General features: G+C 43.9%; 1 protein-coding gene across 2 annotated transcripts in view; it reads right to left on the minus strand.

Moving 5' to 3' along the window:
* The window catches only part of grid1b (glutamate receptor, ionotropic, delta 1b), a 400,673-nt gene that overhangs the window by 198,283 nt on the left and 184,074 nt on the right, over positions 1-18,316 (minus strand). For both annotated transcript variants that reach the window (XM_031798901.1, XM_020454314.2), the window contains exon 3: positions 16,178-16,462. In XM_031798901.1, the coding sequence (XP_031654761.1) occupies positions 16,178-16,462 (285 nt within the window). The remainder of the gene's footprint in view (positions 1-16,177; positions 16,463-18,316) is intronic.

The following is an 18,316-nucleotide window of genomic DNA, read 5'->3' on the forward strand; positions in this document are numbered from 1 at the left end:
TCCATTTACTCCATTCCAGCCATTATTATGAGCCGTCCTCGCCTCAGCAGCCTCCACTGGTTGAGATGTACACTGTGTGTACAAAACATTAGGAACACCATCCTTATATTGAGTTGCACTCAAAACAGTCTCAATTCGTCAAGGGATGGACTCCAGAAGGTGTCGAAAGTTTTCCTTAGGGATACTGGTCCAATGTTGACTCTATTGCTTCCCACAGTGGATGTCAAGTAGGCTGGATATCCTTTTGGTGGTGGCACATTCTTGAAACACACAGGAAACTGTTGAGTGTGAAAAACCTAGTACTGTTGCAGTTCTTGACATATACAAGCCATACCCCATTCAAAGGCACTTAAATATTTGAATGGCACACGTACACAGTTCAAGTCTCAATCGTCTCAAGGCTTAAAAATCCTTTTACCCTGGCTCCTTCCCTTCAAATCAAATCAAATTTGATTGGTCACATACACATGGTTAGCAGATGTTAATGCAAGTGTAGCGAAATGCTTGTGCTTGTAGTTCCGACAGTGCAGTAATACCGAACAAGTAATCTAACAATTCTACCTAATACACACAAATCTAAAGGGATAGAATAAGAATATGTACATATGGATGAGCGATAGCCGAGCGGCATAGGCAAGATGAAATAGATGGTATAAGATATAGTATATACATATGAGATGAGTAATGTAAGATATGTAAACATTATTAAAGTGGCATTGTTTAAAGTGACTAGTGAATCTCTATGTAGAGAATAGCCTCTCTGAGTTAGTGATTGCTGTTTAGCAGTCTGTTGCCTTGAGATACAAGCTGTTTTTCAGTCTCTAGGTCCCAGCTTTGGTGAACCTGTACTGACCTCACCTTCTGGATGGTAGCGGGGTGAACAGGCAGTGGATCGAGTGGTTGTTGTCCTTGATGATCTTTTTGGCCTTCCTGTGACATCAGGTGCTGTATGTCCTGGAGGGCAGGTAGTTTGCCCTCTGTGATGCATTGTGCAGACCGCACCACCCTCTGGAGAGCCTTGCAGTTGAGGGCGGTGCAGGTGCCGTACCAGGCGGTGATACAGCTCGACAGGATGCTCTCAATTGTGTATCTGTAAAATTGTGTCAGGGTTTAAGGTGACAAGACAAATTTCTTCATCCTCCTGAGGTTGAAGAGGCGCTGTTGCACCTTCTTCACCACACTGTCTGTTTGGGTGGACCATTTCAGTTTGTCTGTGATGTGTATGCTGAGGAACAGAAAATGTTCCACCTTCTCCACTACGGTCCCTTCGATGTGGATAGGGAGCTGCTCCCTCTGCTGTTTCCTGAAGTCCACAATCATCTCTTTTGTTTTGTTAACGTTGAGTGAGAGGTTGTTTTCCTGACACCACTCACCGAGTGCCCTCACCCCCTCCCTTTCTCGTCGTTGTTGTTAATCAAGCCCACTACTCTTGTGTCGTCTGCAAACTTGATGATTGAGTTGTAGGCGTGCATGGCCACGCAGTCATGGGTGAACAGGGAGTACAGGAGGGGGATGACGCACCCTTGTGAGACCCGTGTGTTGAGGGTCAGCGAAGTGGAGATGTTGTTTCCTACCTTCACCACCTGGGGGCGGCCCGTAAAAAAGTGATGGACCCAATTGCACAGGGCGGGGTTGAGACCCAGGGCCTCCAGCTGAGCTGTAATCATAATCTTTCTAAAATGATCCGCCCCTATTACTAGCCTGTTCAACCTCTCTTTCGTATCGTCTGAGACCCCCAAAGATTGGAAAACTGCCGCGGTCATCCCTCTCTTCAATGGGGGAGACACTCTAGACCCAAACTGCTACAGACCTATATCCATCCTACCCTGCCTTTCTAAGGTCTTCGAAAGCTAAGTTAACAAGCAGATCACCGACCATTTCGAATCCCACCGTACCTTCTCCGCTATGCAATCTGGTTTCCGAGCTGGTCATGGGTGAACCTCAGCCATGCTCAAGGTCCTAAATGATATCATAAACGCCATCGATAAGAGACAATACTGTGCAGCTGCATTCATCAACCTGGCCAAGGCTTTAGACTCTGTCAATCGCTGTATTCTTATCGAAAGATTCAACAGACTTGGTTTCTCAAATGACTGCCTCGTCTGGTTCACCAACTACTTCTCAGACAGAGTTCAGTGTGTCAAATCGGAGGGACTGTTGTCCGGACCTTTGGAGGGAGCTGAAAGTCCGTATTGCCCAGCGACAGCCCTGAAACCTGAAGGGTCTGAAGAAGGTCTGTATGGAGGAGTGGGCCAAAATCCCTGCTGCAGTGTGTGCAAACCTGGTCAAGAACTACAGGAAACATGATCTCTGTAATTGCAAACAAAGGTTTCTGTACCAAATATTAAGTTCTGCTATTCTGATGTATCAAATACTTATGTCATGCAATAAAATGCAAATTAATTACTTAAGAATCATACATTGTGATTTTCTGGATTTTTGTTTTAGATTCCATCTCTCGCGGTTGAAGTGTCCCTATGATAAAAAATCACAGACCTCTACATACTTTGTAGGTAGGAAAACCTGCAAAATCGGCAGTGTATCAAATACTGGTTGTCCCCACTGTACGTCTCGTGTCTGAGCCGTTGAATTGTGACTCTACTTTGTCCCTATACTGGCATTTCACTTGTTTGATTGCCTTGCAGAGGGAATAACTACACTCTTTAAATTCGGCCATATTCGGCAGGTTAAACGCAGAGGTTCGCACTTTCAGTTTTGCGCGAATACCGCCATCTATCCATGGTTTTTGGTTAGGGTAGGTTGTAATAGTCACAGTGGGTACAACATCTCCAATGCACTTCCTTATAAACTCCCTCACCGAGTCCGCGTGATCAAAACAATCTTGAAGAGTGGATTCCGATTGGTCAGACCAGCGTTGAATGGTTCTAGTCACGGGTACATCCTGTTTGAATTTCTGCCTATGGGACAGTAGGATGATGGAGTGCGAGGGAGGGCCTTGTATGCATCTCGGAGGTTAGATTAGCAGTGGTCCAGCGTTTTGCCTGCGTGAGTGCTGCAATAGATATGCTTGTTCTCAAATTTTCTTTGATAAAATCCCCAGCTACAATAAATGCAGCCTCAGGATATATGGTTTCCAGTTTACATTGAGTCCAGTGAAGTTCCTTAAGGGCCATCGTGGTATCTGCTTGAGGGGTTAAATACACAGCTATGATGATAACTGACAATAATTATTTTGGGAGATAATATGGTCGGCATTTGATTGTACGGAATCCTAGGTCAGGTGAAAAGAAGGACTTGAGTTCCTGTATGTTGTTATGATTACACCATGAGTCGTTAATCATGAAGCATACACACCTGCCCTTCTTCTTCCCAGAGAGATGTTTATTTCTGTCGGTGCGACGCATGAAGAAGCCCGGTGGCTGTACTGACTCCGACAACATATCCAGAGAGAGCCATGTTTCCGTGAAACAGAGAATGTTACCATCTCTGATGTCTCAATGGAAGGCAAACCTTAACCTAATTTCGTCCACCTTGTTGTCTAGAGACTGGACATTGGCGAGTAGTATACTCGGTAGCGGAGGAGAGTGTGCACGCCTTCAATGCCTGACCAGGAGGCCGCTCTGTCTACCTCTTCTGCGGCGACGTTGTTTTTAATTGGCCTCTGGGATTAGATTCAATGTCCTGGGTCGGCACCAGAGATTAACTGGATTTAACAGGTGACATCAATAAGGGATCATAGCATTCACCTTGATTCACTTGGTCAGTCTATGTCATGGAATAAGCAGGTTTTCCTAATGTGTTGTACTTTCAGTGTATGTGTTAGGTGCATACTATGCTATCGTCTACAATCTAAAGCATTAAATTACTTTATGTGTAACGGTTTTCTACTATCTCCTCCTCTGACGAAGAGGTGTAGCAAGGATCGGACCAAAATGCGGCGTGTAGATTACAATTCATGTTTAATGAAAAAAAACACACTAAACACAAACACTACCAAAACAATAAACGTAACGAAAACCGAAACAGCCTATACTTGTGTAAACTAACACAGACCAAGGACATCAAGACACTAAGGACAATCACCCACGACACACTCAAAGAATATGGCTGCCTAAATATGGTTCCCAATCAGAGACAACGATAAACACCTGCCTCTGATTGAGAACCACTTCAGACAGCCATAGACTTAACTAGAACACCCCACTAAGCTACAATCCCAATACCAACACACCACATACAAAAACCCATGCCACACACTGGCCTGACCAAATAAATGAAGATAAACACAATATATTTCGACCAGGGCGTGACATTATGGGTGTAAGATATTTGTTACCAGGTTCTTACAACAGGAAACTAATCCTGCAACAGGAAATGTGAATTATTGTGTGGATTATAATTAATGGAACATTATCTAGGTGTTGACACATTTTTACTTAGGTCAAATCAAGTCTGAGATTTTAAAGTGGACATTACAAACTTTAGAAGCCTTTTTGGTATAGGGGGCGGTATTTTGACGTCCGGATGAAAAGTGTGCCCAAGTAAACTGTTTCAGGCTGGTTTTTGGAGAAATTAGGGAGAATTTGTAGTTTTTCTAAGTGGCTCCCATTTTGGCTGTAGTTTCCAAGCGCATGTCAGAGACAGCGAGTTCTTTTTGTTTATCTCCGGTAAAGACAACGATTCTCTGTTTTAAATTGTATTCTTTATTTGCGTATTAGGGTACCTAAGGATTGATTATATACGTTGATTGACTTGTTTGGATAAATTTATTGGTAACGTTTGGGATTCACTTTGTATGCATTTTGAAAGAGGGAAACCGAGTGGATTATTGACTGAAGCGTGCCAGCTAAACTGGGAACAAAAGGACAATTTGTAATGTAACTGGGACATTTTGGAGTGCCAACAGAAGAAGATCTTCAAAGGTAAGGCATATATTATATCGCTATTTCTGACTTTTGTGTCGCAACTCCCTGGTTGAAAATGATTTGTTATGCATTTGTGTGCTGGACACTGTCCTCAGCATGGTTTGCTTTCACTGTAAAGCCTTTTTGAAGTCTGACACCTTGGCTGGATTAACAACAATTTAAACTATATTTTGATTTATTGCACTTGTGATTTCATGAAAGTTTAATATTTATAGTAATTTAATTTGAATTTCGCGCTCTGTAATTTCACCGAATGCTGGCCAGGTGAGACGCTAATGTCCCACCTATCCCAAAGACGTTTTAATAAACATTGACGATACCACAAGTTTGCATTTCCTGCTGTACATGGTATCAAGTTAAGATCCCACATCTGTACATTAGATGCAATCTGAATAGTTTGGACCTGGGGTGCATACCTGAACACTCCAATGACGCTTTATCTTGATCATATTTATTGGCCATGCGGGATAGGTCATGAAAAGACAGACATTGCAAGGAATCTGCCCAATTCGTAGAGGAGAAAATAACACCACAACACAACAACAGTTAATGAAGACAAATGTCAAAGTGTGTTTCGCTCCTGGCCCGATTTTCCGCTCAACTTTTTATGGCTGTGGAGTGTCTGCAGAGCAGCAGAACAGACCAAGGGCCGACGGACAGGGGTGCAGGGGGATCAATCATAGCAATGTCGTCATCTACCCCAGGTCCAGCCAGGCGAAAATAGCCTTCCTATCATATCTGATCATATTATATCACACCTTTGATGGAACAAAGATGTTTAAGATCACAGTCCCAGTTCTAAAAGAAGATATAGAGAAGATAAGGATGTCAGAGCCTAGCAACAGACCCCTTGGGATTTGAAGAGACAGAGAGAGAGATTGAAAGGTAGAGGAGGGAGGGAGGGAGGTAGGATGGAATGAGAGAGGAAAATAACAAATGAAAGTGAGATGAATGGTGATCCCTCTTTCTCTTTCCCCCCTCTCTCCAGTTACCCCATCTCTTTCTACCCCTCTCTCTACCTCCCCAATCTCTCTCTCTCTTCCTCCCCATATCTACATCTCTATCACTCTCTCATAGCACTCCCATCGCCCTCGCAAACCCCAGTCTCCCAGACCGTCCACATCACACGGTGAGGGCCCCAGGTGAGTGTGGTGGGTAGAGATTAAGAAGGGGACGTAGTCATTAACACACAACGTCTCACCGAGTCCCTACCCCCGCTACATCCACTTCCCTTAGTGAAGATTACTGGCCAATTAAGGACTTTAATTGGAGGCAACATCAAAGCATCAATCATAAGAAAGAAAATAAAAAAGTCCAAATATTGGAGCTGCTGCAGGTGTCTAGACAATGTCACTCGTAGGCCCAGTTGAATGCTTAATTAGCGACAACAAATTGGCGCCGCAAATCCGACGACCATGAAGGCTCTTCTCAATGACATCCCCCAAGGATTCATCATCAGCTTGCCTTGTGTGAAGTCCGAGCACTGATGAGGAGCTACACTGAAACACGGTGTAGAAGTTGTCATCATGATTCCCTTTGTCTCAAAGGCAAAGATGGTCAAAGAAAAAGGTGCATTGAACACAACGCCGTTGACTCTTCTAACAGTACAGCTTTGACTGAAGAGGAGCTATTTAAATACAAAATGTACCATTTAGGCTATTGTATGTCTTTGTCAAGTAATGTCTTTACTGTGCCTACTAAAGAATGACAAACTCAGCAAAAAAACAAACGTCCTCTCACTGTCAACTGTGTTTATTTTCAGCAAACTTAACATGTGTAAATACTTGTATGAACATAACAAGATTCAACAACTGAAACATAAACTGAACAAGTTCCACAGACATGTGACTAACAGAAATGGAATAATGTGTCCCTGAACAAAGGGGGGGGGGGTCAAAATCAAAAGTAACAGTTAGTATCTGGTGTGGCCACCAGCTGCATTAAGTACTGCAGTGCATCTCCTCCTCATGGACTGCACCAGATTCTTGCTGTGAGATGTTACTCCATTCTTCCACCAATTCACCTGCAAGTTCCTAGACCTTTCTGGGGGGGAATGAACCTAGCCCCCACCCTCCAAAACAACAGGTCCCAGACGTGCTCAATGGGATCGAGATCCGGGCTCTTTGCTGTCCATGGCAGAACACTGATGTTCCTGTCTTGCCGGAAATCATGCACAGAACGAGCAGTATGGCTGGTGGCATTGTCATGTCAGGATGAGCCTGCAGGAAGGGTACCACATGAGGGAGGAGGATGTCTTCCCTGCAATGCACAGCGTTGAGACAACAAGCTCAGTCCGATGATGCTGTGACACACTGCCCCATGATGGACCATCCACAACCAAATTGATCCCACTCCAGAGTACAGGCCTCGGTGTAAAGCTCATTCCTTTGACGATAAATGCAAATCCAAGACTCGTCAGTGAAGAGCACTTTTTGCCAGTCCTGTCTGGTCCAGTGACGGTGGGTTTGTGCCCATAGGCAACGTTGTTTCCGGTGATGTCTGGTGAGGACCTGCCTTACAACTGGCCTACAAGCCCTCAGTCCAGCCTCTCTCAGCCTATTGCGGACAGTCTGAGCACTGATGGAGGGATTGTGCGTTCCTGGTGTAACTCAGGCAGTTGTTGTTGCCATTCTGTACCTGTCCCGCAGGTGTGATGTTCAGATGTACCGATCTTGTGCAGGTGTTGTTACACATGGTCTGCCACTGCGAGGACAATCAGCTGTCCGTCCTGTCTCCCTGTAGCTCTGTCTTAGGCATCTCACAGTAAGAACATTGCAATTTATTGCCCTTGACACATCTGCAGTCCTCATGCCTCCTTGCCGCATGCCTAAGGCACGTTCACACAGATGAGCAGGAACCCTGGGCATCTTTCTTTTGGTGATTTTCAGAGTCAGTAGAAAGGCCTCTTTAGTGTCCTAAGTTTTCATAACTGTGACCTTAATTGCCTACCGTCTGTAAGCTGTTAGTGTCTTAATGACCTTTCCACAGGTGCATGTTCATTAATTGTTTATGGTTCATTGAACAAGCATGCGAAACAGTGTTTAAACCCTTTACAATGAAGATCTGTGAAGTTATTTGGATTTTTACAAATTATCTTTCAAAGAAAGGGTCCTGAAAAGGGATGGTTTTTTTTGCAGAGTTTACAATACTGGTACATTGAACAACAAGACATTGTAAGACAGGAACATAATTACCAGACTGGCATTTTCTGCTGGCTCACTGTGACTGTGATTTTGTTTGTCTGGCAATGGCTTAGTGTAAACGAGGCTGTGTTAACGTTTTTGTCTCAGTTAATGCAGCCCCGAATACACTATATACAGTGCCTTGCGAAAGTATTTGGCCCCCTTGAACTTTGCGACCTTTTGCCACATTTCAGGCTTCAAACATAAAGATATAAAACAGTATTTTTTTGTGAAGAATCAACAACAATTGGGACACAATCATGAAGTGGAACGACATTTATTGGATATTTCTTTTTTAACAAATCAAAAACTGAAAAATTGGGCGTGCAAAATTATTCAGCCCCTTTACTTTCAGTGCAGCAAACTCTCTCCAGAAGTTCAGTGAGGATCTCTGAATGATCCAATGTTGACCTAAATGACTAATGATGATAAATACAATCCACCTGTGTGTAATCAAGTCTCCGTATAAATGCACCTGCACTGTGATAGTCTCAGAGGTCCGTGAAAAGCGCAGAGAGCATCATGAAGAACAAGGAACACACCAGGCAGGTCCGAGATACTGTTGTGAAGAAGTTTAAAGCCGGATTTGGATACAAAGAGATTTCCCAAGCATTAAACATCCCAAGGAGCACTGTGCAAGCGATAATATTGAAATGGAAGGAGTATCAGACCACTGCAAATATACCAAGACCTGGCCGTCCCTCTAAACTTTCAGCTAATACAAGGAGAAGACTGATCAGAGATGCAGCCAAGAGGCCCATGATCACTCTGGATGAACTGCAGAGATCTACAGCTGAGGTGGGAGACTCTGTCCATAGGACAACAATCAGTCGTATATTGCACAAATCTGGCCTTTATGGAAGAGTGGCAAGAAGAAAGCCATTTCTTTAAGATATCCATAAAAAGTGTCGTTTAAAGTTTGCCACAAGCCACCTGGGAGACACACCAAACATGTGGAAGAAGGTGCTCTGGTCAGATGAAACCGAAATTGAACTTTTTGGCAACAATGCAAAAGTCATGTTTGGCGTAAAAGCAACACAGCTAATCACCCTGAACACACCATCCCCACTGTCAAACATGGTGGTGGCAGCATCATGGTTTGGGCCTGCTTTTCTTCAGCAGGGACAGGGAAGATGGTTAAAATTGATGGGAAGATGGATGGAGCCAAATACAGGACCATTCTGGAAGAAAACCTGATGGAGTCTGCAAAAGACCTGAGACTGGGACGGAGATTTGTCTTCCAACAAGACAATGATCCAAAACATAAAGCAAAATCTACAATGGAATGGTTCAAAAATAAACATATCCAGGTGTTAGAATGGCCAAGTCAAAGTCCAGACCTGAATCCAATCGAGAATCTGTGGAAAGAACTGAAAACTGCTGTTCACAAATGCTCTCCATCCAACCTCACTGAGCTCGAGCTGTTTTGCAAGGAGGAATGGGAAAAAATTTCAGTCTCTTGATGTGCAAAACTGATAGAGACATACCCCAAGCGACTTACAGCTGTAATCGCAGCAAAAGGTGGCGCTACAAAGTATTAACTTAAGGGGGCTGAATAATTTTGCACGCCCAATTTTTCAGTTTTTGATTTGTTAAAAAAGTTTGAAATATCCAATAAATGTCGTTCCACTTCATGATTGTGTCCCACTTGTTGTTGATTCTTCACAAAAAAATACAGTTTTATATCTTTATGTTTGAAGCCTGAAATGTGGCAAAAGGTCGCAAAGTTCAAGGGGGCCGAATACTTTCGCAAGGCACTGTATATAAAAGTAAGTGGACACTCCTTCAAATGAGTGGATTGGTCTATTTCAGCCACACCCTTTGGTGACAGGTGTGTAAACTCTAGCACACAGCCATGCTGTGGCAGTGGAATGGCCTTACTGAAGAACTCAGACTTCCAAAGTGGCACCGTCATAGGATGCCACCTTTCCAACAAGTCAGTTCATAAAATTTCTGCCCTGCTAGAGCTGCCCCAGTCAACTGTACTTGTTGTTAATGTGAAGTGGAAACGTCTAGGAGCAACAACAACTCAGCCGCAAAGTGGTAGGCAACACAAACTCACAGAATATGAGTGCTGAAGAATGTAGCATGTAAAAATCGTTTGTGGAGTATGAAAAATGGTCTGGGGCTGTTTTACTTGGTTCGATCTAGGCCCCTTAGTTCCAGTGAAGGGAAATCTTAACGCCACAGCATACAATGACATTCTAGAGGATTCTGTGCTTCCAACTATGTTGCAACAGTTTGGGGAAGGCCTTTTCCTGGTTCAGCATGACAATGCCCCCGTGCACAAAGCAAGGTCAATACATAAATTGTTTGTCAAGATAGGTGTGGAAGAACTTGACTGCCCTGGACAGAGGCCTGATCTCAACCCCATCGAACACCTTTGGGATGAATTGGAATGCCCGACTGCGAGCCAGGCCTAATCGCCCAACATCAGTGCCCGACCACACTAATGGAAGAAAGTCCCTGCAGCAACGTTCCAACATCTAGTGGAAAGCCTTCCCATAAGAGTGGAGGCTGTTATAGTAGAAAAGGGGGGACAAACTCCATATTAATGCCCATGATTTTGGAATGAGATGTTCGACGAGCAGGTGTCCACATACTTTTGGTCATGTAGTATAGGTATGTGGATTCTCAAAATAACTTAATTCCTATTAAGTATCTAACATGATGAGGAATGAGCGCTGTCTCCTTACAAAAATGTACCATGTTACTACTATGGTACATTCACTTATACCATGGTATAGTCGGAATCATAGAAATGTATCATGGTTTTAACCTTAAAGTATAATTTGTACTACCACGATACTGCGATTGTACCTAAATATTACTATAGCATTGCATACTTTATACCATGGTATAGGTGAGGATCATGGAAATACCATGTTTTTTTAACCTGCATTCCACATTCTACCATGGTAATGCACAATTATGATAATTGGTACCAAAAATGATCATATCATACCATCTTGTGAGTTACTATGGTACAATAGCAGTATAATGCATTAAACAAATAAACCCCCCAAAGTAAAAAAATAAAATAAAAAGGTTGGTTGGTTGGTATTATATTGATGCAATTACAGTATATACCAGTATGGGCAAGGTTCTGATAAAGTCAGAGGCATTATGCTATTATTGTTGTTCCTAGTTTGTCTGTAATATCAAATAAAAAGGGAAATAGTTGCTGTCAAAAAGGGGTAATACTTTCTGTAGTAGTACGACCGTTTTTTGCACACCTTTGGGTTCCCTGTGTCTCCAACCAGAAATGTGGGAGAATGTACCAGTCAAAAGACACACCTACTCATTCAAGGGTTTTTCTTTATTTTAATTGAGTAGTTTTTTCACCCGTGTACTTAAGTACACATAGAAGCAGATACTTTTAGTCTTTTACTCAAGTAACATTTTACTGGGTGACTTTCACATTCATTTGAGTCATTTTCCATTAAGGTATCTTTACTCGTACTCAAGTATGACTATTGAGTACTTTTTCCATGACTGTTACATTTTTAAAAAACTTAACCTTTATTTAACTAGGCACATCAGATAAGAACAAATTCTTAATTACAATGACGGTCTAGAAACAGTGGGTTAACTGCCTTGTTCAGGGGCAGAACGACTGATTTTTACCTTGTCAGCTCGGGGATTCAATCTAGCATCCTTTCAGTTACTGGCCCAACGCTCTAACCACTAGGCTACCTGCCGCCCACTATTAAGTAAGTCAAAATTACTGACACTTTTCATAAACAGCTGGCAGTGAAAATAATGTACATTCAGTCTGGCTGGCTGAAATCAGAATGAGCTTTTTCAGGAAGCTCTGTTATACAGATGACAGATGATCGGTATTAAATGAATGCAAACAGCCCTACACTACAAACAATGGAAAAAACAACACAAAAGCACCACATCTGTAATGTGGCATCTGACTATTGATGATAATCAACCTCCTTTTGATCCACCACTTCCTCTCTTCTCCTCTGTTCCCCCAACGGTTCACACCATTCCCAGAGTTAATCCACTATGTTATGTACATTTACAAAATCGTCAGATGATCCAAATGTGGCGCCATGCTAGAGCGGCACTAACGCAGGCGGCGCTCCCTGTGATCCCACACAGGTGTCGGCTAATCTGCCTTCCAAAGGCGAGGGGCTTGCGGGCTTTTTTTTGGAGCTGCTGGAGGATAGCCTGGAACTGTGATGTGAGGTGCCTTCTGTTGGCCTCTCCTGGAGTGACCTGTCTCAGAGCATCAAGCAGCTCCGGGAATTACTCAGCATTATATAAATCCCGCGGAGACTCAGCCGAAGTCACGCAGGGATTTACAAAACATCCAGTTTAAATGAGCCTCCTCTATCTCCCTCCAACTCCCCATCCTTCACATGCACGTTCAAAGTCCTTGACTGAACTGATGGCGTTTACCAGGAGTCATAGGCCAGTAAAGCCACAAGCAAATACAGACAAGTGGGCGAGCTTAAGATGATAGGCCACTGTAGCCATTTATTTAAGCACTAATGCTCTGTAAATATGGGACTCTTTCTAGTATGGGTTCAGGGTATATCCTTGTTTACGCAATCACTACCTTTAAATAAGCCATCGCGGAGTTCACTTGTTTAACTGAACGTTGTTGAATCTCGCAGACAGGAACTACAAGATGGAACTTAGTAATTGATAACACTTTATTACATGTCTCGGGCGGATAGTAAGAGTGACTGATTTGTGAGTGGAGTTGTCCTCAGTTGCTCCACTCTGAAATCCTAGCCCTGCACTCCTGGGGGAACTGTTTGTGTAAATAAATCTGCCTGGGCTCATGAGGCTCCTGTATTCTGGAGGGTGTCTCGATAATATCATCACACCATTTGAATGACACAGTGAGTGGTAAGGGTGCTGTAAAAGTAATAGAAGCTTTTTAAATGAGGAGTTCCTGGGAGTGACTCAGCTGATTTCGGGCCACACATAAATGAAATCACCTCCGCAGGCTGATATTGGTTTATTTATACTAAGGCTGGCATTAATATCATGACAGTGGGCATAAAAAAGTGGGACAGTAATCAACCACCCTCACTTTATGGCTTGTGATTTCGTAAAGCTACACCACTAAATATAATGAAATTGCTGCGGGCCAAACGCCTAGACTGGAAAAATACATGTATATACAAAATGATGAAGGTCAGAAAGAAATGAATGGCTTAAGCTAGCGCTAAGAGGCTAAGTGAGCAGATCAGGTCAGCCACAGGGGGCGTTGAACTGGTGTTCAACTTGAATGCCCTGCATTCAAGGCAGTGTCCAGTGTCAGTATAGGCTAATGCATGTTAACTCTGATAGTGATTATGAAAATATTATTGTGGCGAACCCTGACCCTGGGTATCCACTCAAGCAATTAACTCTGACCCCCTATAAATGACCCCTCACCAACATAATAATATATTAAATACTATTGAAATGACCCTTTATAACCCAAACCTAATGACATGGCTACTGCAGTATGTTAGCTCCAGACAGCATTGGAAACTATCAGGCAGAAAGGAATGCAGCAACCCATGTGTAGCAATGTGTAGTCACGTCAGAACCCTGTGAGTCAACACAAAATCATTCAGCCCTCGTTGCTTCTCACCTCATACTCCCTTTTACATTATATATTTTTTTACAAAAATCAGGAGGCTTTCGTTCCAGCTGGCTGGCAGGTGGCTCTTATTGTTGCAGGTGAAAACAGGAGGTCCCAGGATGCATCCTAAGTGGAACACTACTCCAAAAGTAGTGCACTACTTTTGACCAAAGCCCTATGGACCCTGGTCTAAAGTAGTGCACTATACATGGGGTAGGGCGTTATTTGGGACACCATCCCAGTCAACACTGGAGCCAGTCCAGCTCCAACCCTGTCTGTGATTGGGAGTCCATATTTGATGTGGCCCAACTGTTGTCTCATGCTTGGCGGAACATTCGGCGAAGCACTGTGTGACAGACGGAGCAGATCAATGTACCCGGCAAATCAATTCAGTGGACTATAGCTGTGGTGTGTCGCCCCCCCCCCCCCCCCCCCCCCCCCCCACCTCGTCACATCTCTTCATTCTATAGGGAGCCGTCGTCTAAATCCTGAGTCTCAACACCTCCAACAGTATAATGGCATTCCATAGCCCAGCCAATGACCCTGTAGTCAGATAGGAGTAGGGGAAAGAAGTGCCACATTCCTGGGTGAGGCTGGAGAGCTGAGAAGTTGAGAGATGGGGAGGCAGAGTGGGGCATGTTTGTTAATTCATTCATTCATTTCTAACGAGGTTATTTTGCACAAGACTGTTGAGAGCAGTGCTATGTAGCAAGTCTCGTGTGTGGTATAACCAAAAAGGTTTCACAGTCAGCTATGATGGCGATAGCAGAGCAGTAAACATTGTTTCAGCAGTTTACCAACCATGTGCCAACCAAAAACAGTCTACTCCACACTGTTTGTGGGACTGAAGTTTTTAAAAAAGAACTGAAATGCTATTTCTGCATTTCCAGCAGCATCAGTGTACATATCTCTAAAACGGGTAGAGGGATTTGCCCTTTTGTCCTTTTGTAAGCAAACCAGCAAAGAGGGAATTGTCTGTACTTTATGAGGCGAAACAGGGTTTCCATGACGAAGTGACTGAGAAAGAGAATGAGAGAGAGTATGACAGCAAAACAAACACAGAGAAAGATAAACACACACAGACAGAAAGCGAATTACAGTGGAAGGCGAAGAGAGAGAGGGGATGAAAGACAGACAGAATGAAAGGGAAAATGAGCACGGAGGTTGAGAGAGGGGCTGGGCAGGCAAGGGAGGCAGGGGGGGGGAGACGGGATGGAAGCAGCAATGCAATCCAAGGTCTCTCCTTAATCATCATCACTCAGCTGTCAGGCCTGGGCCATGCTGGAGCCAGGCCTAGACACCCAAACCCAGACCCCATCTGCTCATAATAAACTTAAAGGACTTCATTTGAATAAATGTGCTTTCTTCGTCTCCCCTCACTTATTTAATGCATTTGCTCATCAAAGGGAGTGATATTGTTGAGGCTGGGGCTGGATAGAGTGATGGGGAGGAAAAAGCTGGCTTGTACATGCCTGTGTGTGCTAAAAATCATTTGTTGAGTCAGATGGTTTGGTGACAACCATCTATTGTGCTCTGTTATGATTTTACCTTGTGAAGTATAGTGTTGTGCAATTTCCTTTCATAATGTCCACCTGAATGTTTGTTTTCCTGAAGAACAGGAAGACATTATGCCGCATTTACTAAAACAACAAATTAAGAGGCACAACACAAGAAGACATAATAACCATTTCTAATCCGTTGCTCTTCTGCAAATAGACAGAGTGCAACGTCAGTAAGTTCATGATAAATAACGGAATAACAGCCAGAAACGTTAATATCTTACCCTCACCGTAACCTTTGCCACAAACACATGCACTGCAATCTGCTATACTGTTTCAGAGAATCCACATCCCCCAGTTTCTATTGAAACACATCCTCAAGTTTCATCAGCTATAGAAAAGCAGTCGAATATGGCGGTATGCAGTCATCCGACAATATTGAAACAACTGGGTTATGCTGATAAAGACCCTGGTTCAAGGGCATCACTGAAGCAAACCACACATAGACAGGTTGAACTTCTGACCTTTCCTGATACCGCTCTACACCGTCACAAATATGGACTCATATAGTGGAACAATAAAAAAAATATAGAAAAGCATTGAGCTGAAAGGAACATGCTGTGAAATCTTGGATCCTACCATGAAGCTGCTGTATAGTACATTTCATCATACTAAAATCAGACTCATTTGATCCTGATTAACCTGATTTGTTAAGTATCAGGAACAGGTGGTTCGTTGATGAGTAAGACAGCCTCTCTCCCTCTCTCCCTCTTCTCACAGCGAGAGCCTCCCATGTGACGGTGAGTAAGCTCTATGTCCTCCATCCGATCACTCAACTCTGAGAGGCTTCATTGATTGGAGGACTTTTGTCGTCGGGGACAGACCATCCTGCAGCCCTCGCCACCTCACCCCCTCACCTCTCGTCATCAACCTCCTTCCACAATACTCTAGAATCTTTTTAGTGCCAGCCTTGAAGCATGTTCACTAGCCAGCCACTCCACACTCCACACTTACCATACTCGTTGTCATAGAAGACGATGAACTTCTGCCAGCGCAGCTCGCCGACCAGGGTGAGCATGACGTCGTTGAGACGGACGGGCGGGCGCGCCGCCAGGGTGTAGCGTTGGCCATCGGGGCTGGGGTTGAGCTGGCAGGTGGTGCGTGGCGAGCCCTCGCCACTGCGCTGGACATACACGTGTGGGATGTGCATTGCGTCAGTCAGGGATTGGAGGGCGCTGGCCGAGGCACAGCCGGTAGAGGTGACCAGAGCCAGGATGCCCTGGGTCATCAACTCGCAGGCTAGAAAGAGAAGAAAGAGGAGAAAGAGGAGAGAGAGAGAGAGAGAGAGAGAGAGATAGCAGATTAGCACAGTGAAGTCAGAAGCACACTCATCTAACTATAAAACACATTGCCATAAGAAGACAAGGAGTTTGAAATGTAAAATATGAAATCAAATTCTAGTCTTCAGTGAATACTAATGCTCACATTTACAGCTCTGAATGCATTGCCTTAGTCAACATGAGATCATTATTAAGAGGAAAATGACAGTTATTATAGAGTGACCGAGTCCATTGCTTTGTGACTTCTCTGTGCAATCCCTCTGTTGATACACAACCACTGCTTGTAATAGTGAAACTAGGCTTTGACAGTGCTACAGTCAACAGCTGACACGCTGCATTACAGTAACTATACAAGGATCTGAGTCCCAATACCCTGTAAAATCTCCACTCTCTCTCGCCTTGATTAGTATGACCTTTCCCCAAATCTTCTCCATTATTTAGCTCTCACACTCTCTCTCAGACTTGGCAACCTCGACTGCTCTTTGTCTGAGATTTCCTACAGAGTTGGGGCTAATTATTTCCGGTTGAGGGATTTCTAAAGTTTCTCTAAAGGTCATTAAAAAATGAAGCACAGAGGCCTTTGAGTGATCTCAAGCCCGTCCGTGCACTGCACCGCCAGTCCGCGACAAAGGAGAAAAGTCACTCTCACACTAACACTCTCCCACTGCAAAGGGCTTATGTTATGTTATCCGCCACAGTTTGAGTAGGACCTCCAGAGACAAGGGCTGCATCTAAAATGGCACCCTATTCCCTACATACTTTAGTGCACTACTTTTCACCAGCGCCCTATGGGACTTGGTCAAAAGAAGCGCACTATATAGGGTGCCATTGTGGACCGAACCCTAGGCTTGGACTGGGTGAATCTACAGAGTATAATAGCAACGCTTTGGCTTTTCAACAAATACTGCTAATGAGGAAGTAATTAGAGCACAGCACTCTTCACAGACCCAAAGCATGATTGATCTGCTTCACTTCCTATGTCTTTAAAATAATGTATTTAAGGGAAATCCCTCCTGTTCCTTTCCCTTGTTTCCCTGGTGACTGACACATCCCAGGACGAACACCCCCCGGCCCAGTCCCCTTACCGCCACATCAGCCAATGTAATGGATCCGCCAATTGGATTTCCTTGGCAGTGTCACTGTTTTAAAGCTACTCAAATGGAGTCAAATGAAAATGAAATTAAAAGTGCCTCTGTAAAACCTGCTGGGATCGATACATGGTTGGGGCAAAATAGCGAGCGAAAGAAAGCAAAATAAAAGGGGTGAGTGGGGACAGGGTGGGGAGAGGAGGAGGATTCATCGAATGAATCGCTGACACAAGACAAAGGGACGGCTCATTGTGTGGCTGGCTATTACTCAAGGTCAATTGAGTTTTAATTCCTGTTACACTGAATTAAAAGCTCTGCATTGGTGGTAGGTCTTCATCAATAGGACCTCTGCTCACTGTCTATGTGCCCTCTGATCCTCCTATAGACAGGCTTTCACACACACACTCACACACACACACACACACACACACACACACACACACACACACACACACACACACACACACACACACACACACACACACACACACACACACACACACACGTCAATATCGTAGCTTCAGGATCTGGCCCCTAAATAGTTCAATAGACACCTATTATTAGTGTATTATTAGTGTGGAATCAATTGTCCAGACTCCAGACAAACCACTAATGTCGTTTTGGAGGAGTTCTAATTGCTCATGAGTTTTCCCCTGAAAATCGCTGAAGTGCGCAACAAAACAAGTTGTATTTATAAAGTAACCGTCTTTCACACCACCACCAGT

The sequence above is a fragment of the Oncorhynchus kisutch genome, linkage group LG20 (genome assembly GCF_002021735.2).
Source record: "Oncorhynchus kisutch isolate 150728-3 linkage group LG20, Okis_V2, whole genome shotgun sequence".
Lineage (NCBI taxonomy): Eukaryota > Metazoa > Chordata > Actinopteri > Salmoniformes > Salmonidae > Oncorhynchus > Oncorhynchus kisutch.